Below are 23,568 nucleotides of genomic sequence, written 5' to 3' on the forward strand. Positions count from 1 at the left end.
TACTTTTCGTTGGTAAAAGAATAGCCCATTTCCTCTAATCTTACACTGCTAAATTAAGGACGACTATCGCGGATAATCCTTGTATAGCTGTGCGCGTAATTCAAAACAAACCACACAAACATATTGTATCCCAGCCGGTTTAACGAACCTGCGAAAGACCTCTCTGACAATGAATATAGCAAATACAATGTGGATGACATTTTATTCCGCATTCTTCTTTGCTTTTACTCATAGATTATTAGATGTAATAAAAGTATGCAAGATCTGAAATTACTCCCCACGTAACTGATCATGTGATCCCCTTTCAAACACGTACTGATCCCAACTCCCTGTTTAATATATTTCATTGAAAGTACTGAATCTGATTAGCATCCATAACATGCGCTTGTTATTATAATAAAAGAAATAGAATATCGTTATAAAAAAATTCAACTAATTTCATCAAGCTCAAAGATTGTTGTAGTTGAGCGCGACATATGATTCAGATTAGGCCTAACATTGTTATCTACTTGCCATAACACTATTTACAAATTGTACTTAAAAAAATAAAAGAACATTGTGTTTTACTAAAATTAATGTATTAATTCTGACTACATTTTCTTAATATAGTTTTTGATTACAAACACTGAAATCAGTCTTGCTAAAATTACCAAATAGCTGTAATACGATTTGGCATAAGAACTGACACTTATGGACAACTGATCATTTCTACGTGCTCTGCATACTCAGACAAACATGTGCACTGACAAAAACGTCCGTCGACTGGAATGCATAAAGTCCTTCAGTGGTACAACGGTATGTCTGCATATTCACACCGCTAAAATTTGGGTTTCGACGCCCGTGGTGGGTGGAGCACAGATAGCCCATTGTGTAGCTTTGTGCTTAATAGAAAACAAAACAAAAGAATTCATAATAGGAAAACAGTCTAAAACTTTGACGAGTTTTCTGTAACATTTCGTTTTACCTAACCACTACAGATAAAACCAACGATCTGCGAACTTGTGTTTCCACAAGCTAGAATTCAAAACATGACAGTTCTTCAGAGCTTCGTGATCGCATTGTTACGTCCTTAATTTGGTTCTCTTTGTTACGAAATTAGAATTATGTAACTGGATTAAAGTAGAACATGCAAAAATGTTATCCACAACATTTGCATTCGTGTGCATGTAGGCTTTAGAAACCTTGTGCATGTATGTTTGGTTTGAACATGATAAGAGGATATTAAAATTGTTTATTGAGCTCGTCTTTAAGATACGAGTTGTTTGATACTGTACTTTATTTAGGCTACGTTATTAAACCCCTTTCAAAAGAAAGAACATTACGAAATGTTTTTACGAAGTTGGGAAGCAAATACCTATTTTTACGCAGTAATGTATCTTCAGATATATACTTTTCTTGACTTTAGTAGTAAATGCGTTCATATTACTATAATCAATTATGTTTTGTGTTCCTTTCTAGAAAGTGGATAAGAGGCTCTTTTGCTATAACACCTTTGTTAGGTCTTACTTGGATTGTTGGTTTCCTGCAAGTTGGAAAGGGTGCTCTAGTAGCATCTTATATCTTCACTATGCTTAATTCTCTACAGGTAAAATCAGATCTGACATTTTACTGTAATTTACATATTTCTTTTAAAGACTTCAATACACTCATTTATCTAATTACTTAATATTTTATAATTGATGAATTGTGTTGTAAGTACTATAGTATTTGCTCTTTAGTATAAAAATTGTAATTTTTTTCTTATCCTTACAATTAACCTAACTTTAGCAAAATCGTCTTTTCATTTTGCTGCAGTTTCTGTCTGTTTAAATGTATGTCTGTTTTTATTAATGAAAATCCAAAATGTCAGATTTTTTGTATCGAAATAGTTAATATCTCTGCCAGGATTTACTGGTTTAAACTAAAACAATTAAACATTAAATTTAAAAAGCTGAAATACCACACTGAGAAACATGAACAGTTTTAACAATTAATTATCAGACTTTGCACTCCCACTTACGTAATTTATTTTTTAAACGTCTGATGGCTATTATGTAGCATAAACAAACAGCTATAAACTAAAGACTGATAGTCAAAAGTTTACTGATAATTTTTCTTCAAGTTTGGTGTTACATTAAAAGTTTGTATGAAGTAAAACAATAACATTATTTTCAGTATCGAATGAGTCATTTTGCACGCATAAGTAATGGGTTTTATTCTAATAAAATTTTGCAGTTAGGGGCGAATTATTTCCGTCAACAGGGAACAAAATACATAAAACGATGTTAAATAATAATTATACAATAGTTATCAGTAACTAAGGGAAGAAGTGAATATAAGTATGTTTAGTATAATGTTCTTGATTTATTCTTGACTTTAAATAAACCCGATTAAGCTTAATTTGTTAAATTCTATGAGATTGTTCACTTGAGTATGAACATAGACCTATAATATATTTTAACTTCAGAGACATCGCGAGGTTCTTAAAAAAATTCGGGGCTAGGGTCCATTATCGGCGTTTACCATGGTATAAATCATGGTTCTCTATTCTGGTTTCTCAAAACACCAACTAAGCATTCGGAGCACAAGTCCCGTATGCCAGCGCCTAGCAACGTTTCTGTTTCAGCTTATTCTTCTGTTGAATACTATTCTCTTTTTTTTTTTTCTTTAACAGGGTTTAGCTATTTTCGTAATATTGTGCTTAGTCAATGGAAACACAAGGAAGCACTTGAAGAAAGAAATAAAGAGACGAACAAGTAGTGCCTCAAACCCTTACTTTGTAAGTTAAGTTTTGCTGAATAATTCATTACAAACCAAAATGTGCACATCAAATAAACTACGATTATCTATTTTACCTTTTTAAGTAGTTTATGATGTCTTTAAATTTGTCCTTAAAGCTAAATGTTAAATTTCTGGACATATCAGTAGTATTTGTGAAACTCAAACTTAAAGCAGTTTAATATTATTCATTATAGCAACACTATGAACTGTCAAAAATATCGAAATTGAATAGACTTAACTTGTATTTAATTTTCATTATTCGTAATTACCTTAACACTTGTAAACATCTCAGTCGAGATAACACTCAGTAATAAAATATATTTCTAAAGAACAGTAGAAACAAACCAAGATTTATACTTTAACATAAATGTGCTTATAGTGAGTAGGAAATTTCAGTTTATAAATAAAGTTTTCGTTGCTGTGAATGATTATGTATTTGTTTAAAATAACGTTGTTTATTTGTGCTTTTATTTCTGAACACTTCCAGTCTACCGAAAAATCAAAGAACGTGTCCAGTCACAACATACACAAACCAAAGAATCAAGTACCACATGGAGTGCCTGGGAACCATACCACCTACGATCCTGCGAACAGGTCTGAAAATGCTAGCGAGCCAGCAGAAACTACGCCTTTAGAAAAACGTGGATTTAGCATGGAGTTACCAATAACGAATCCTGACATCTCAGAAACAGGAGATCCACTGTCAGAAACTACATAAGACAGCATTGTTATGAAAGGTCACTTGTGTTCTGTACCATTAAATACTTGAAATGTTAATCAGTAAGCAAAGTTTTTGTCCAAACCTGATTGATTTTGTTACATGAAAAGCAGAATGTATTTAAAATATATTTTATGAAAGTAATTATGACTAAGAACATTCTATTTTTTATCGTACTGCTGACCAATATTTGAAGATAATAACTGTAACTTTGTAAAATAAAGATGAATAAATAGTTTATAATGTGTACGTTTTACCCACAGTGGCATAGCAGTAAGCCAGAAGACTTATAACAATAAAAGTCATGTTTCGATACCTATGGTGGGTATGGCACAGTTAGCTCATTATGTATCTTTCTTCTTAAGGAATAACTAGAAATAACAAAAAAATTGTTTTATTATTATACACAAAGCAACGACAGGTATCTGTGCTCTGCCCACTACGGGTATCGAAACCCAGTTTTACTGTGTCACTGGGAGTCAATAAATAGGGTGTATTTTTAAAGAATATTCGGCTTTGATACAATTAGATCCATTAGACACGTGTTTATCAATCGATCTTAGCTGACCTTCTATAAAGGTTTAGTAATAGCATAAGTTAAATTACGTTAAACCAAAGTTTTTAGGAATACATAACAATGTGTACAGATGTAGTTGAATATTGGTCTTTGTAGTTTTTATTAAATCTTTGTTTGTTTTTTGTTTTTAAGTACAAAGCTACACAATGGGCTATTTATGCTCTGATAAGCATGGGTATCAAAATCCAATCTGTTCACGTTATACTTCCTCAGACTTACTGATGAAACATTAGTGACTTGCCGCTCAATTTCACTCAGAGTTCCTCGAGGGCCATCTATTCGATCCATCCCTAAGTTACCCTAATTTAGAAGTGATAGAACAAAGGGAATGCATCTAGCCAGCCCCACCGCCAACTCTTAAACGATTTTCTGATGTTTCTCTAGTTTTCTTATTGGAAGTCTTACGACATTATTTTGTAATCATAAACTAATATTAGGAAAATGTATCCTTACTAACTTTCATTCTAGGGCTTGAATAGAAGGTAAGTTGTTTTACTAGTGTTACAATATAATATTTGTTATTAAAATATAACCAATTTAATTGAAAAAAAAATATTTTTTTTATAAAATTAACAACACAGAGAAAATCACAATGAAATACAATATTTACTGTAGCTTAAGTTCAGAGCTTGGCATTGACTGATTGTTAAAGCGCTTGACTCGTAATTTGCGGTTTGCGGGTTAAAATCCCCGTCACTGAACATGCTCTCCCTTTTAGTCATGACAATGATATAATTAATCGGTCAATCTCACTATTCATTTGTAAAAGATTGGTCCACGTGCTGATCGTGGGTGGTGTTGACTAGATGCTTTCTTTCTTGGCTCTCACTTCTAAACTGGGCAATGCTAGCGCAGACAGCCCTCCGGTAGTTTTTCGCAAAATTCAGAGCAAGCCAACACGTGTTTAGAATTAACACTGTTATTCCAAAATACAAACGTGAAACTCATTTGAATTATAACCTGTAACAGTTGATTATTGCAGAATATAAACAAACAACTTTTATGTATTTGTGTTCTGTAACAACACAAATGATGCTCAGTTTTCAATTAAAATTTATTTATTTAAATATAACATGATGTAACATTAAATCAATTTATGTGTGTAAAGACTTTATAAAAATCAACGTATAGATTGTGCACCAGCTAACACAATGTATTTTTTTCCACAATACTACGTTGTTTTTAATTCTAACCTCTAGTGCAGAAATTTCAGAACTCAAGTTTTTTTGTTGTTTTTTTCGTAGTTTGGTATCCATAAGAATGTTATATTTAGGCCACGACTTCTGGAGGGAAATCAATGTCGACAATACTCCCTGATATTCAAAATATCTCATATGTGTAAATGGAAGTCAACAATATGGAGTCTCCCCAAAAAATAAGATGCTACTAAATGCAAAACGTATTATAACCATTATTTTTCATAACTTAAGCATCATACACCAATCATAATCTTTACAAAACTTGTGTTAAATACTTTGATTAAATATGTTATTTAAAATGTCTTTCCCTCATGTATGAAGGGCGTAAGATTAAGAAATGTGTAAAAGATAAAATATTTGTAAATTAAATATTTTCTGTGATTACTGAGCAACCATTTAGAAAGTCACTTTATTAGAGTTAAAACCGTTTTAACATTTTAATATATATTAATGTCTGCTCTAAAATCTAAAAACAAAATCTAAAGTTGTCATTTGGAGATTATTTTCATATTCTGTAATAAATTTTTACTGAAAAAGTTTATTCACAGTTATTTAACATATTACTTTGAACTTTTTGTTATTGATTAATCAAACTATGAAGGTCAACATTTTTCATTTATCAAAACATTTGAATAAAAGCTGTTTGTGAACTGTCTTCTACTATTTCGTGTAAGCTAGAATGCTACAAATCCAGGTAGTTAGTTTTCAAATCAAAACAACTTCCCACTCATAAACTAAAATAATGTAGCATTATGGTGCGTTTACAGACCTAGCTCTTATAAAAATTAACATGTATAATATATTATTTTTATTTAATCTGATGTTCAATTTTATATTTATATTGGTCAACCGTGTGTCCACTGGCAAATGAATAATGTTTTTGGATGAATACAAATGATAAGAAAGCTTTGCTTTTGTAGAAAAATGTGTTATGCATTCTTTGGGACTCAGCACATGAAGCAAAACAGAAACTCAATATACTAAGAAACCAAATAAACACAGCCATAAAACGATGCTCACCAGATAAAATTAATGACAAATTAGACAAAATAAGAAAATACTTCCTCCACAAATCGCAGAAAACATTATACGCACACACCTAGACAAAAAGCAAAATCAACTAACAAAAGTAAATATATCCCACGATTTAAAAAATCACGAAACCATATACTGCTGGATACCATATATTCCTGACATCAGAAGAAAAACAACCAACATTTGGCAAAAACTAGTAACATAATATGACATTCCAGTTGATGCCAAATTTATTCAAAAACCAGTCACAAAACTAAGGTCTATACTATGTAAAAACTACACTGACAAACACCACACCAACATTATTTATAAAATACAATGTGATAACTGCCACGACAAGTAGAAAAATGGAAACCAGATTCAAAGAACATAAAAAGTCACCTTCACACGTTTTCGAACACTGCAAATCAAATAAACAGAACACAACCATAGAAAACACCCAAATACTAAATAAAGAAATAAACATAAACAAGCGCAAAATTAAAGAAGCCTTACTTATACAACAACTCAAGCCCAAAATAAACCAGTATAAAGAACACCTTTATACCAATATTAATAAATATAATCAAACATCTAAGCACGCCCTCTACATTCCTATACTCAATTACACAACCGCCTTCAAACATGTAGTCAGCTATCGGTCAGTTACCTCTTTCTTTCTTTGTGAACCTGACGATGACCGAAGAAGGTCGAAACGTTGTTGTCTCCACTACACAGTGCTTTCTCTACACATACCAGCCGTTTTTTACACATATAACCTTATGCATAAAGTTCCAAGTCAGCAAGAAACAAGCTGTGGTCAAATATCTGTGAAAAATATTTACAGAAGGGTAAGAATTGTGACAGTTAAACATAACTATTAATGTAAAACCTTATAGAGTTAAATAAGTATCCTTTTCAAGATTATAGTTGTAAAAAGTATGTTGAGCAAATAATATACAGAAGCAAAACTTTACTAAATCATGTTAATTGTGCACCAAATTATCAAAAAACAATTGTATTTACAAGATATGTCGTTCAATATTTATAAAAACAAAAGAATATGTGTGATAAAACTTTTTAGCAGGATGTTAAATGTGTTTGTAACACTATCTTCATAGAGAAACACATGTAATACTGTTAAATGTATAAATGAAAACTATAAACATAAATTGAAACAAGTTAAAATCTGTATGTAATCCCACAAAAGTATAGTAACAGTGTTCATCTGTAGAAATACCGTCTGTCTTTTTAATACAAATAAATTTATAAATAAAAGCTGAATAAAGTGAAATATTCGTAAAGAACAATTTTGTTGTTGTACCAAATCAATAAAAAAATACAAATAACAGTTGTATGCGTATCTAATACAGATGATGATGACATGTTAAGATACCTGTATTGTTTATCACGTAACTGTTATGTAACCAAAAGTTTCAGCATAATTTGTAAATTAAATAATCTTCTGCCACTACCATTTTTCTATTGAGCAGCAGTTATATCCTTCGAACTTCACTCACCTTATGACCTCTCACCTCCCTCACCCTAACTTCTTGTGTACACAAAGATACAGTACATAGTTACTTACAATAAGAGACATGGCAGAAGAATCATTGGTCAGTGCACAATTGTATTCGTTTCATAGATAAATAACACTATGTAATAATTTGTTTTACTTTTTTCATGTTCCTGGGCAAAAAGCGTTATTTCCCAATTGATTATGCCTAAAGTAATAGGAAAAGACCTATTTTTCTCTTCAAACTTTGCTTTTGTGACCTGGGAGCGTATAACGAAAACATCATAGGAGACTATAATTGGGGGCTGATGCGTGAAAGTAATTTACATTACAGTCGCAAATCTCGATTGTTTGTTTGTTTTTGAATTTCGCACAAAGCTACTCGAGGGCTATCTGTGCTAGCCATCCCTAATTTAGCAGTGTAAGACTAGAGGGAAGGCAGCTAGTCATCACCACCCACCGCCAACTCTTGGGCTACTCTTTTATCAACGAATAGTGAGATTGACCGTCACGTTATAACGGCCCCACGACTGAAAGGGCGAGCATATTTGGCGCGACGGGGTTGCAAACCCGCGACCCTCAGATTACGAGTCGAACGCCTTAACACGCTTGGCCATGCAAATCTCGAGAAGCTACTCACCTCTAAACAGTTTTATTCATTTTTATATAACTTAATTATAAATGCATGTAAATCTTGATTCATATGTTGTTTTATTCAGACCATGTGTAAATGAAAATGTGCAAATGTGCCCGTTTTTACACAGAAAATAGGATAATTTCTAAATTTCATTATCCAGGTCACAAAAGCAAAGTTTGAAGGGAATAATGGCCATTTTTTTGTACTTTTACAATATAAGCAATTAAGAAATAACACATACTATCCAGGAACAAAATTTGTGTTGCATAGTCTTATATAGTGATAACTTATTGTTTCTTTTTATCATTCACCAAAACCATTTTTCTATACACGTCTCAGTAGAGAATTAGCTTGAGATATTTTGAAGTGAGCGTCATTAAAGCAAAATAGAAATCGTATTTGTGAAGTACATTTATTCAAAAATAATATTATTCAGCAATTAAATATTATTGAAATGCTGACGAAACTTCTAATGGAACAAACTCATTTAGGTAGGCTTCAGAAATAAAAAGATTTATTAAAAAATAACAATGAATAGGTTAGAAAACAGAAATGAAGGAAAATAAGTATACCCATGCAGGACAAATAGTGAAAAACGGAAAACGACATACTCTCTGTGAATATGAACAAACATTTAAAATTTAAAAAGAAATTATAAGAACCAATATAACTTCACCATATTAGAAATATCTATATATTGTCAGAAAAGTTCACTTTGTGTCAGATTTACGCAAAAAAGATGCATAAAAAACGGTTGCAAAATGACATTAAAATGTCAAATATATAGCTATAAGGAACAAATTAACTGTCAAGCTTAACAATGCTCTACATGACATTGTTTTGTTTATTTTCTGAATTTCGCACAAAGGTACTCGAGGGCTATCTGTGCTAGCCGTCCCTAATTTAGTAGTGTAAGACTAGAGGGAAGACAGCTAGTTACCACCACCCACCACCAACTCTTGGGCTACTCTTTTTACCAACGAATAGTGGGATTGACCGCCACATTATAACGAAATGGCAAGCATCTTTGGTGCGACGGGAATTCGAACCCGCGACCCTCAGTTTACGAGTCGAACGCCTTAACCCACCTGGTCATGCTGGGCCTACTCATGACATTGTTAATTAGAACTACACTACACTGGGGTACAGAAGACAAACTTTGGGTTACACATGGGTTAGAAAAAGATGATGTAGGAATATATATGGCAAATTCTTATAAAGAGGAGAAGAGTCATATAGACGTTAGAAGGAGGTTATAAAGTAATGTTCACCAACGTTGTCTTTGACAGCAAGGAAAGGAAATAGCTTAAATGAATCTTTGAAAGCTGGAACAGGTTTCAAAAAACCAACAGGCATTTTCTGATTAGGTTTTCTGACCAACTGACAGGAATGACAAGTTTTACAAAACTGAGAAATATCTTGCCCAATTTTTGGCCAAAAGAGATGTCTCATAATTTTGTCACACATCTTGTTGACATCTAAATGACTTCCCATTGGGAGTTCATTGGCAAGTTCAATATTTCAAAATGATGCGATTTCTGAACAATAATGTGATAAACTAGTCTCCATTTACTAATGAACACACCATTTTTGAGAAAATAACCGTTTGGAACTTTGTTCAGTTCATCTTTAGGGAGGGCATATTTAAATAGTGAAAAGATCTGCAGATCATTTTCTTGCTCGACAATCATTTTACTTCTAGCAATTTGAACTTCACCAGGTGAACCAGTTCCCTTACGTCCATTATTGTCACTTTCCAAAGAATTGTCAGTAGAACAGTTATTCGCATGATTCCCGTTAGATACAAAAGACACAAAACCAGCAAAACAAAATAACTAAATTCCTCCTTGACTACACCAGCCTTTATATCAGTGATCAAATAAACATCATCAGGTGATCTGGTGAGACTACATCCATAAATGGATATGAACACATTGGGTCTTGCTTGATTTTCTTTTCCAAACACCAATAATAGGACATAATAAAAACATATTTTTTTTTACAAAAATGGTAAACAGACATTGATTATTTGATGAAGTTTTATACTTATTCTCAGAAGATTACAAACTAGAAGAAAGAGCAGCTGCTTCCTGTAGTGTATCAACTTTCTTTTCATTCATTTATGTTTTCAGGTCGTCACAAGCACAACGTTTAAATTCTTCAATTATAAATAATTGTCTTAGTTTATCGAAACTGTTGCCAATGTGCATATAATTACATCATCGATCAAAATCAACATCTTTTTTTGTGGGTGAATTCCATATAAGTTTGACTACCTACCTTGTAACAACCTCGAAGCTTTTCAGCGATAAGCATCGAGTACTAACTCATGTGCTTTAAGAAGTACAATCTTCAAGAGAGAGAACAGCATAAGCTTCTTATGCTTTTCCAGTTAAAACACTATATAATAATAATGACCATTTTTTGATGGGCTATTCCATGGTTTGGGCAACATTCTTAAAATGTTGGAAATATTTATTAACTTTATTTTCACTAAATGGTTAACATAATATTTTAACATAAGAATTAAATTCGAAGTTGTCATTTTGTCCTGGTTGTTTGGAGTTGAGTCTAATTTCCAATTCCTTGAGCTTCATTTCTTTTCCGGATTTAATGTGAGCTTTTTCGGCTTCGAGACTTTTATTTTGTCTTTCATCTTCGAAACGAACTTGTTCTTTCTCTTTTTCGGCTTCAATAAGAGATTATTCACCATTTTATTTGTTTGAGTTTTAGCTGGATCTCTAACTTCTCTATATCACTCAGCTCCAGTTGACCAGCAGAGACACTAGAGTATTTCTCTATTGCTTCCCAAAACAACAAATCATCATCGACTGGTATTTCAATAATACACTTTTTAGTTACTTTTTTCTCATTCATTTCTTACCCTCTATTTCGAATACTTTAGTAATTTGGACCAATTCACTTTTATTATATCTATCTAGTTGTTTGAAGGAGGGTAATTTAAGAAAATCTTAATGATGAAATCAGACATGATCAAACGTTGTTGGCATTGATAAATATAAATTGAATTATGATTTAAATTTGAATTCAGATCAAATTTTGTCTGTGATTCAGATTCTGGACGGGCCATCAATATATTATATTACGTATTACAATCACAAATAGCCTAAAACTGGTTCAAATCGTAATTTAGTTTTAGAAGTTAAATAAATGTTGATATGTATCTAGTTTATGATACTCGGCAATAAGATTGATGCACATAGTTTCTTTCTTTATTAATACAAATATATTTTAATATACAAAGAATAACACAACTTACAATAATGATTACTACAAATAATGATCTATATACAAAATGTATATAGTAGTATTGGGTTTTTTATTTTATCTGGAACTTTCTTGGTATATCATTGAGGGTTCACGAGGAACGAATTAACTTCAAGTTGTTATAGAAACAAATTATTTAATTAACTCTTTACTCTTCTTTCTTCACCGGTCATACATCAAATTTTTCACCAATGAAGTTATATAACGTTTTTGTAATAACACTAACGTTCAATGTCAATCAACTAAATTAAATGGCTTGTAACGTTCAAAATCTATAAATGTACCTGGTCAGCAAGTGTTAACCACAATTATAGTTTCCAAGATTTATGGTTTGTTTGTTTTGTTTGTTTTTTTGAATTTCGCACAAAGCTACTCGAGGGCTATCTCTGCTAGCCATCCTTAATTTAGCGATGTAAGACTAGGGGAAAGGCAACTAGTCATCACCACCCACCGCCAACTCTTGGGCTACTCTTTTATCAACGAATAGTGGGATTGACCGTCACATTATAACGCCCCCACGGCTGAAAGGGCGAGCATGTTTGTCGCGACGGGGATGCGAACCCGCGACCCTCAGATTACGAGTCGCACGCCTTAACACGCTTGGCCATGCCGGGCCCCAAGATTTATGGTATACCCACTATAGCAAACCAATAATATATACTGTCTTTTGACGCGTCGTGTTGGTTACATTTATAGTCGTAAGAATTAGAGCTAATTTTACATGATTGATCTACGTTTTAAATAAATCTAAAAATTTAAGCTCTGTTTAAAAGATGGTAGAACAAGTGCTGTATTGTGAAAGTAAAAGCAGTGATCCCCCGATAAGAGGTACTGTGTAGCAAACAACAAATAACTAGTTTTATTACAACAAAATTGTTTAGTCATGATCAAAAGTTATGTGTCCTTGTTTTTCATACTATGAATGCTAATCATTGATACGTTATCTGATATCACTAATTCTCATCTAACTCGTGTTACAAAATATATTTCTAATTTTTAATGTACTTTGCAACAAAAAAATTACAAAAAGATTGAAAGCAGTAAGGATAAATTACTAAAAAACAATTAATTCAGTCTTTTGTGTGAGCATTTATTACAAAGGAATGATTTGTAATTATATATTTTAGCATAGATTAGCACTCACAGTCAGCAGTAAATTGAGGCCCGGCATGGCCAAGCGTGTTAAGGCGTGCGACTAGTAATCTGAGGGTCGCGGGTTCGCATCCCCGTCGCACCAAATATGCTCGCCCTTTCAGACCTGGGGGCGTTATAATGTGACCATCAATCCCACTATTCGTTGATAAAAGAGTAGCTCAAGAGTTGACGGTGGGTGGTGATGACTAACTGCTTTCCTTCTAGTTTTACACTGTTAAATTAGGGACGGCTAACACAGATAGCCCCGGAGTAACTTTGTGCGAAATTCCAAAACAAACAAACCAGTAAATTGATGGCCCAAGGCCATCTGTTCCATACTTCAATAAATTCGCTATACCAGTTTTCTTCCACTGGTTATAAACTGCTTGCTCTATTACCTGGTTTTATTATACTTGTAATGGAAACGTATACAGGCAAACTGGGCACCTATACTACATTCGCTTTGGATTAAATAGGTCGGTGTGGTTGACCGAGCTGCTGAAAGTAAAATATAGTGGCTTGAGAGTGAAAGAAGATTATTTTTGATGACGAAAAACTCACTTGAAATAAAAATATGTCTTAGAACGGCTGGTATGGATATTAATAGCCGTTCTAAGAAAGAAAGTTAGTTCGTTGCCTTTACCATTAATGTCGCTGCAACTTTCCAGTAACTTTATCTAAATATCGTACAATAAAACTAGACATTTTCACACTTACGAATTTTTCCTTACTTTTCTAAGCTCATAAAAATAAGCTCGTTGTTGAAATCTCCAATTGTGAAGAATTTCGTTCTTGTTGCTCTCTTCGAATTTTTAATCTTTGTAATTACATGTGTGTGGTTAACAAACTTACCTTGTACTGATTCGTCAGTGTCTTTACAGAACAGTTAAAACAACCGTTTTATGCTGTACTTTTATGTGTGTGTCTCATTATGTTTATCAGAACATATCTTTTATTAATATTGAATTTTAGATAAGATATTTTTATCCCCTGCTGTTGTTTTATTTAGGGTGTCATTCTGACAAAAGTAGCTAATCAAACGTTTTATAAAGATCCTGAAATATACAGAGTTTCATCTGTAGCAGGTTTAACATTTTAAACATAGTTCTACTTACACGAAAATGTAATATAATATGTATATCTTCAGAAGATTGTTAAAGATAAACCTGTACTCAAACATCTTCAGAAATGTGTAGGGTACTGGTACCTGGAACGCTTTATCATGTAAAAGAATAACAGTAACTAAAAAAAAACCTAATTAAACGCAATTCTATTTTAAATTGCTTATTGTAAAAATAATTGCAGCACTTATTTGGTTCATATATTTCTGCTATTTTCCAAAATCAACAATAAAGTTATAAATGTTTCACTATAATTTGAAAACACAGAAAACTTTTATCTTGTATTTGAACCTATTGAGCGATAAAGTGAAGATTGGAATCGAGTTTGAAAATACACATATATATAAAGTAAACTTACACCTTAAGCTAAAATGTTATGATTTACATCTTAAAGCATAAACATAATCTCGCATTCGATATTCACCCTATCACTTACTTTATGATGTTTTTTTAAGCCCAAAGCCACACAGTGAGCTATTTGCGCTCTGTACCTGAGAGAAATCGAACCCCAGTTTTATCATTGTATTTTCTTTACTCTAGGATGGACTAGTTTGGTTTGTTTTGAATTTCGCGCAAAGCTACACGAGGACTATCTGCGCTAGCTTTCTCTCCATTTAGCAGTGTAAGACTAGAGAGAAAGCAGCTAGTCATCACCACCCACCGCCAACTCTTGGGCTATTCTTTTACCAATGAATAGTGGGATTGACTGTCACATTATAACGCCTCCACGGCTGAAAGGACGAGCATGTTTGTTGTGACGGGAATTCGAACCCGCGACCCTCAGTTTAAGAGTCGAGTGCCTTAACCACCTGGCCACGCCGGACCAATGGACTAGTCACTGTGTAATTTGTTACTAACGTTCAGTTCAGAATAAACATCAGATTTAATTTAACATACTTAAAGCTTAGTGGATCGAATGATAAAAGCCTTGCAATCATTTAAAATGGTTAAATCGTTTTACACAACGACGAAAAATCTCGAACTTGATAAAATCCAATTCCAGAGTATAATTCTATCAGAAATCATTCATTGTTCATGTTGAATAACAAATTATTCACGATGTGTAGCTGAGAGTTGCTGTTACAAACCATATCATCTTTAATCAACACAACTAGGTCAGTGTTCATAATTTTAACTAAATAAATAGTTAACAGTGTAAAAAGGCTTGGTCCTAAATCTAATCAGACAATAAAATATTCTCAAACATTCGTCTATTTTGAGAGGGTAGAAAGGTGGGTATAAAAATAAATTATCAACCTCAGTTATAAGTTGTCTTATTGTTTATTGTACAGTTGTGTCCATTGCACAAGTACAATTTTTATTCGAAATTAACTTAAGTTGTCATTACGTACTAAGTCGATTATCGTTATCGCTAAGTTTTTAGTTGCTACTCTTGTTTTACCATAATCTGCATAATTTCCACGTTCAACTACCCAGCGCTAACTGCACATTTTACCATCTGAATCGTATTGCACTTATGTAGTCAGTATACACAGTCATATCCACAGATATTCGATAACGTAGCATACACAAATATTCAATTATTAGTAAATCGTTGCAAATTAAGCACCTCGTTCACAGTGTTAACAGAGTTATTTACCACAACGAGGACATGCGTAATTAAGAATGAGTATGTTTTACCTCTTGCATGTCTACGTAAATATTTGTTGATTTATTGTATTTTAATTATCTATTTGTTTATGTGAATTAAATTTTTAATGTTTCTATCAGTTTCAATGTGTGTTTATACAGTTCTGACGTGATTCATTTTAACCTTACTGTACATACTACTGCCAAGGGATAAACGTATGCTGTGTATTAAATGCCACGGTTCAATGACCTAAATAGGTTCTTAAAGCATCTAATACATACTACTATAGTAATACAAGTCAAGTAACTTTTACTAAGTAGGACGAACTACTTTTGAGTTGTGTAGGGTATTCCTAGGAACTACCTAAACGTACGATTCACCGAGCAAGATTGTTGGAGCTTCATGTGTAGTCAGTCGTCACTACTAGCCACGTATAAACTGGTATACGTTTGTATAGTTGTGAGATAAGTGAAAACAATAAAGTTTCGCTGTCTTTTAATACACCATTTCTGTAAACTGTAAGTATATTCATACTTAATATAACTAACAATAAATAGCGAAAGTTTCAAAATGTTATAATACTAGCAGAAAATATAGTAATAAGTAGTCAAAGTTTGAAAACATTATAATACTAACAGAAGAATATAGTAATAAGAAGTGAAAGTTTGAAAAAGTTATAATACTAACAGTAGGATATAGTAACAAGTAGTCAAAGTTTGAAAACATTATAATACTAAAAGCAGAATATACTGATACGTAGTGAAAGTTTGAAAACGTTATTTCAAATCTAAATGATCATTGCTTCATTACAGATAGAAAGATAGGTGGTTATACAGACAGACAGGCGAATAAAATAGTTGGATCATGCATCGCCCTAAACGCCAGGTTATTTCTAAAATCCTGGATTAAATCTATCTTCTAAAACCTTAAGAAATTCTTAGACGTATTTACGTTTACAAAATATATGTCACCCACTTCATCTGTGGTGTGTTTACGAATTTACAACACTAAAACTAGTGTTCAATTCCTCGCAATAGATGAAGCACAAATAGGGTTGCGATTAAACAGCAACAACGAGTAAAATACATATTACATCAATTTAATTATACACTACCCCAGTTTAGTATAACTGAACAATGTTGGCCGAACCTCTTGTGCGTTTTAAGTTTTTTATTTGTTTCTTTTATACACAAGGTTGCACAATAGGTCATCTTCGCTGTACACATAGCAGGGAATGAACACCAAAATTAAGTCTTACCACTAAGATACAGAAATTATAAAAGTCTAGAAGCCGTTGTTATGATAGTTATTGCATTCTCATACATTTGTAAGAAAAGTTTAGACAAATTTACCGCTTTTAATTTCGTGTTTCCGGATTTACAATGCTAAAATGAGGGGTTCGATTCCCATCGGTGGCCTGATGTGGCTTTTCTCTAAAAGGCCCGGCATGGCCAAGCGTGTTAAGGCGTGCGACTCGTAATCTGAGGGTCGAGAGTCCGAATCCCGGTCGCACCAAACATGCTCGCCCTTTCAGCCGTGGGGGCGTTATAATTTGACGGTCAATCCCACTATTCGTTGGTAAAAGAGTAGCCCAAGAGTTGGCGGTGGGTGGTGATGACCAACTGCCTTCCCTCTAGTCTTACACTGCTAAATTATGGACGGCTAGCGCAGATAACCCGGGAGTAGCTTTGCGCGAAATTCAAAAAACAGAAAACAAACAATTTAATTTCGTTGGTAGTTTTAATTTTAAAACTAATCATAAATGTTACACATAATTGAACCAAAATAAAGAAAAGGTCAGCTTATGTGTGTGTGAGTGTGGAAGTTTCTTTATTATAAAACTTAGTTCTCTCGATTTGTTTAAAACTCACTGTTCTGGGCTGTATCTTTGAAAAAGGTTGAGATGATATGGGACGTTCAGATTTAGGTTTTATCTCCCTCATTCATAGAATATTTTCTACTTAAGTTGATGTAATACATGGCCATGCATTCAGTAGTGTTAATAAAATGCACTAATCATCCAAGTGTATTACCGAAATTTTGAAAATGTAATTCAAAGATTCACGAAAATATTCACTCATATTCATGAAGTCTCAGTAAAAATGTAAAAATTTACCCATCCGCTGGAATTGTAATCCTAATAGAGTTTTTCAGATTTTTTTTCGCCACGCTACACGAAGGACTATTATGCTAATAACCAAAAATATTTGGTTAACAACACCCACCGGCAACTCTCGAATCACTTTTGCCTAATAGAATATAAGGATTTATAACACTTTTATAGCATAAACAATGTGTGGGGTGAGTTTCTACAACAACGGAACATAAACAAGGTACTCTCGAATCCTTAGTACAGGCACGTTACTTACTAAGATACCCCTAACGCATTGCTAATAGTAGACATCTCATAGTACCCTCGGTGGTTTGGGAAATATTATACAAACGAAACGCAAAATATTATCAATTCTGTTAGAAATATTACACTTGTCCATCTCCTGAGAATGCTAGTAAAGCACGGCTGCTAATATTTTATTAACATCAGTGTTATATCAAAACACCTAGTAACCTTACATTTATTCGTCTATAAAAATAGACCACAAAATAAGAACATTTTAGCTTTATGAATGTGACAATACATTTACTGCACATTGATAAATTAGCTGTTTAATAGGTTATGTAGGTCTGCTACAACCATTGTAGGCCCGGCCAAGCGTGTTAAGGCGTTCTACTCGTAATCCGAGAGTCGCGGGTTCGAATCCCAGTCGCGCCAAACATGCTCACCATTTCAGCTGTGGGGGCGTTATAACGTTACGGTCAATCCCACAATTCTTTGGTACAAGAGTTGGCGGTGGGTGGTGATGACTAGCTGCCTTCCCTCTAGTCTTACACTGCAAAATTAGGGAAGGCTAGTACAGATAGCCCTCGAGTAGCTTTGCGCGAAATTCAAAACAAACAAACGATAAGCATTGTAGGTTGTTAGCCGTCAAGTATACAGTGTCTGCTATGAATGAATTGAGCGTTGTCAAATTCTCGCATAGACTGTACGTTTGTAAAGTATTGAATCTTGCTAACTTAGTTTTTATACAGACCGTTTCTATGTAAATGTATTAGATATTGTTGTTTTAGTTGTGACATAGACTGTATATGTGTAAATGTACTGGGTTTTGTTAACCTAATTGTTACTTAAACTATATATCTGTAAATATAATTGGTCTTGTTGCCAAAATTTTCATGTAGATACTTTCTCAGTTGTCATGTTTACTATATGTCTATAAATGTATTATACCTTGTTACCTTAGTTGTCACATAGACTGTATATCTGTAAATGTAATAGGCCTTGTTGCGTTAGTTGTCACATAGACTGTATATCTGTAAATGTAATAGGCCTTGTTGCGTTAGTTGCCACTTAGACTGTATGTCTGTAAATGTGTTGGGTCTTTTTACCTTGGTTCTCGCATACATTGTATGTACAGGTATCGAATCTTGTTTATTTAGTTGTCATGTACACTGCGCGTTGGACCTTGTTAACTTAGTTATCACGTATATTGTAAGTCTCTAAACGTATTAGACCTGGTTAACTTAGAAACACTGGACATTATTTGTTCTTTAGCTCTCTAGAGAATTAATATTTTCTAAGTGTTTCGAATTTGGTAGTGTATGCATAAAGTACATTCTACCGGGCATTAATGTGTCAGGAGTCAAGCAGAGTGCATGGTGTTTTTTAGATATATTAAGTCTTGGTAACTTAACAGTCAACTGTACATGTATTTAATATATTTGGTCTTATATCTTAGTTTCAAAGAGACTACATTTACTATATTTTCTAAAAAGGTAACATAACTGTCAAATACGTAGTATGCCTTTCATACAGCATACAGTCATGTAAAAGTTAGGACACCCTATGAAAGCCTATGTATTTGTGTAGCATTTTTGGATATATAGATATTAAATCTCAATTGCAACAATACTAAGAGATTATAGGAATATAACTAAACAATTAAAACTGAGGAAAATACTTTTCAAGATCTTCTGAAAATGTAATTCCACAAAAATGCATATTCTAACTGAGGAAAAAGTTAGGACACCCTACCCCCTAATAGCTAGTGTTACCCCCTTTGGCTGAAATAACTGCAGTGAGACGCTTCTTGTAACCACCTACCAGTCTATAACATCGGTCTGAAGAAAGTTTGCCCCACTCCTCAATGCAAAATTCTTTCAGCTGCGAGATGTTAGAGGGGTTTTTTGCATGTACAGCCCGTTTCAAGTCACCCCACAGCATCTCAATGGGATTAAGATTTGGGCTTTGACTCGGCCATTCCAGGACTCTCCATTTCTTAGTTTTAAGCCAGTCCTTGGTGGATTTACTGGTATGTTTTGGGTTATTGTCGTGTTGCAGGGTACAGTTCCGCTTCAGCTTTAATTTTCGTACAGATGGTCTCACATGATCCTCAAGCACCCTCTGATACACAGTATCATGGTGGATTCTATGATTGTGAGCTGTCCAGGTCCTGCTGCAGCAAAGCAGTCCCAAGCCATGACACTTTCACCTCCGTGCTTCACAGTTGGTATGAGATTCTTTTCCTGGAATGCTGTATTTGGCTTATGCCAAATATGTCTTCTGTTCTGGTGTCCAAATAATTCAGTTTTGGACTCGTCTGTTCGAAGAACATTATTCCAGAAGCCCTGGTCTTTGTCTACATTCTCTCTGGCAAACTTCAGTCTGACCTTGATGTTTCTCTTAGAGAGCAAAGGTTTCCTACTTGCACACCTCCCATGCAAGTTAAAGTTGTGCAGTCTCTTTCTGATTGTAGAGGCATGCACTTTCACATCAACAGTAGCCAGAGCCTGCTGTAGGTCCCGTGATGACATGTTAGGGTGTTTGGAAACCTCTTTTAGCATCTTGCGGTCTGCTCTCGGGGTGAACTTGCTTGGACGACCAGACCTGGGCATGTTGGCAATTGTTTTGAAAGCCCTCCACTTGTTGACTATTTTTCGGACAGTGGAATGGCTGATTTCAAAATCTTTTGGGATCTTTTCAAATCCGTTACCAGACTCATAAGCTGCTACAATTTTCTTTCTAAAGGCCTCAGACAGCTCTTTTGCTCTCGCCATGGTGCTCACTCTCACTTCAACAGTCGGGAGCACACTAAACTAAATGTATGAGGTTTAAATAGAGCAAGTCTCATTTAAAATGCTGAGTAACGATCTTCTAATCATGTGCACCTGGTGTGATACACCTGTGTGTGAGTTGAGCCATTTTAAGTGGGAATAAATGTGGGGGTGTCTTATCTTTTTCCTCAGTTAGAATATACATTTTTTTTAGAATTACATTTACAAAATATCTTGAAAAGTCTTTTCTTTAGTTTTAATTGTTTAGTTATATTCCTATAGTCTCTCAGCATTGTTAAAATTGAGATTAAATATCTATATATCCAAAAATGTAACAAAAATACATAGGCTTTCATAGAGTGTCCTAACTTTTTCATCTGACTGTATATATCCATTCGATCTTTGCAATTCAGCTGTAAGATATCGACTAGATGTCTGGTAGGTGTACAGGATATTCGCAACATAGAAATAAACAGATATTAATAAATTATTTTACAGTTCTTCTAGATTACTGGGTGGTGCTGACTAGTTACCTTCCCTGTAGTCTTACACTACTAAATTAGGGACGGCTAGCGCAGATAGTCCTTGAGTAGCTTTGCGCGAAATTCAAAATAACAAATAAAGTTTTTCGATGCTGACTAAAGGAACAAAATCGTATTTGAGGAAAGATAAAAAAAAGTTTTGTATTTAACTTTACATTGAGGGTTACGACTTTAGTGCCCCCCGCTAGTACAGTGCTAAGTCTACGGATTTACAACGCTAAAATCAGAGTTTCGATTCCACTCGGTGGGCTCAGCAGATAGCCTGATGTGGATTTTATACAAGAAAACCACACATACGCCTTTTATTAGAGGATCACCAGAAGTTTGTTTTTAAATTACAGTAATCAAGAAAACAAGAATGCAAGAATATGATTAAGCAACACTGGCTGAAACATGCTCTAGAATTTCTTTTAATTTATATAGTGCTTTCTGAGAGTACAGTATGCCATATAATATAAATTTAATAATCTGCATTCTAAAAATCTAAAAACGATTTTTATTTATTTATTTACTTGATATTAAAACAAAGCACAAATTTTCAGTTCATGAACCTTTCTCAGGTGCTAGTTCTACAGAAGTTACAATGGAATGATGAAATATAAGCTAACTATTGGAAAAAGAATTTGCGATCAAAAAACAACACATGTTAACAGCAAAATGTAGAAGAGAGATCATTAAGTAATAGTTTTTTTGTTGTTTTTTTTACAATAACCTATATAAATAATACACTTGCATCTGTCTGTCCAGAAATTTTCTTGCAAATCTCTTTATCAGCGGCTACAAATTTCGTATTTTTAGAAAGACCTTTATCTCAAGGAGTCCGGATTTGCATATTGGCTCTTTCATTCAAAATCACTTTACCTGTTTCTTCAAACGTTTTAATGCAACGAGTATCCTATACAACAGCACAGTGTCATTTTCATAACGAGGCGACTGCCTATGATTTCAACTTTAGGTCGTTGTTTGTTTGTTTGTTTTTTGGGTTTTTTTTCCAAAGCATTTCACACAAACAGCACATAACCTACGTGTAATTTCATAAAAAATGAATATTATTCTAAAAACAACTGCTATGTGTTTTCTCCACTTATTTAGATATAAAATGTGCATATTGAGTTAGTTCAAGACCATATTATCATCACTTCGTGAACACGCATTGAGACGTTTCTGTATAATTAGCTAAATTTACCTTCATGTAAATATGCCTCTATGCCAATGGGTGGAGTGACTAAATAAGGAAAATCCTGGTGAGTGAATGAAACTGCCGCAAATGTTTTACGGGTCGTAACTGATATGTAAGTATGGCTAAATGTAATGACGAATATTACAGTTTTGATGATGGCCTGGCATGGCCAAGCGCGTAAGGCGTGCGACTTGTAATCCGAGGGTCGCGGGTTCGCGCACGCGTCGCGCTAAACATGCTCGCCCTCCCAGCCGTGGGGGCGTATAATGTGACGGTCAATCCCACTATTCGTTGGTAAAAGAGTAGCCCAAGAGTTGGCGGTGGGTGGTGATGACTAGCTGCCTTCCCTCTAGTCTTACGCTGCTGAATTAGGGACGGCTAGCACAGATAGCCCTCGAGTAGCTTTGTGCGAAATTCCAAAAAACAAACAAACAAACAGTTTTGATGGCAATTAATTTACGTTTTCAAGAACCAATTATGTATCACTTGAAATAATAATTTCATATTATCACTGTCATAATTCACGATATATTAAGTATATTGTTTATTTAAAGTAATCGCGTGGCATCATGGTTATCCTGGTTAAAAAGCTGATAAATTCTATATTTTTCTCACTTGTGTTTTTCTCTGTGTAATTTTATTATTACAGTCTTTATTCTAAGTACATTTAATTATGTCAACAAGTAGCTCAATCACACAGATTAGTGAGAAGACCAGGAAGTAGGACAAACGAGTTTAGTGAAAGAGCATGATGGAAGCAATGGAAGCTGAACACAATCTTTTGGAAAGAAAGGAGAAAGAAGCTTTAGAGTCTTTACAAGAGGAATTACGAGAATGGACGGTCAGTCAACCCTATTTCATTAACCCTAGAATTGGTAAGTTCCCTGTAAAAAAGCTGTATTATATTGAGTTCGGAAATACAACATATTAGTATTGGTTGTATTTCAAAAATAAAATAGGTTAATATATTTACCAAACATTGCAGAGAAATAGTGTGGATTATATTTTGTTCGTCATAAACAGAGGTAGCTAGATCATATAAAACTTTAATATTTTAATCTGTACACAAATTCAGCTGTTTTTTGTTGTTGTTTGGTCCGTACCTGACATGCAATTTTTTTATTCTCATCTGAAAGTAACAAAACTAAGAGTGATTAATTCAAGTTACATAAGTCTGTTTGT

General features: G+C 33.8%; 2 protein-coding genes across 12 annotated transcripts in view; both read left to right on the forward strand.

Annotated features, from left to right (window-relative positions):
* The window catches only part of LOC143245875 (adhesion G protein-coupled receptor L2-like), a 43,225-nt gene extending 38,594 nt beyond the window's left edge, over positions 1-4,631 (forward strand). For all 4 annotated transcript variants that reach the window (XM_076492131.1, XM_076492145.1, XM_076492138.1 and 1 more), the window contains 3 exons: positions 1,459-1,585; positions 2,654-2,758; positions 3,248-4,631. In XM_076492131.1, the coding sequence (XP_076348246.1) occupies positions 1,459-1,585; positions 2,654-2,758; positions 3,248-3,478 (463 nt within the window). In that variant the 3' untranslated portion in view covers positions 3,479-4,631. The remainder of the gene's footprint in view (positions 1-1,458; positions 1,586-2,653; positions 2,759-3,247) is intronic.
* Positions 4,632-5,609: 978 nt separating this feature from the next.
* Positions 5,610-23,568, forward strand: part of LOC143245917 (alpha-tocopherol transfer protein-like) — a 39,742-nt gene continuing 21,783 nt past the window's right edge. The window contains exons 1-2 of one of the 8 annotated variants that reach the window (XM_076492197.1): positions 5,610-7,119; positions 23,074-23,261. In XM_076492197.1, coding sequence (XP_076348312.1) covers positions 23,135-23,261 — 127 coding nt within the window. In that variant the 5' untranslated portion in view covers positions 5,610-7,119; positions 23,074-23,134. Of the gene's footprint in view, positions 7,120-15,678; positions 16,074-23,070; positions 23,262-23,568 lie in introns of those variants that run through there. The other 7 variants (XM_076492192.1, XM_076492205.1, XM_076492219.1 and 4 more) reach the window with 7 other exon arrangements.

This window comes from Tachypleus tridentatus, chromosome 1 (genome assembly GCF_004210375.1).
Source record: "Tachypleus tridentatus isolate NWPU-2018 chromosome 1, ASM421037v1, whole genome shotgun sequence".
NCBI lineage: Eukaryota > Metazoa > Arthropoda > Merostomata > Xiphosura > Limulidae > Tachypleus > Tachypleus tridentatus.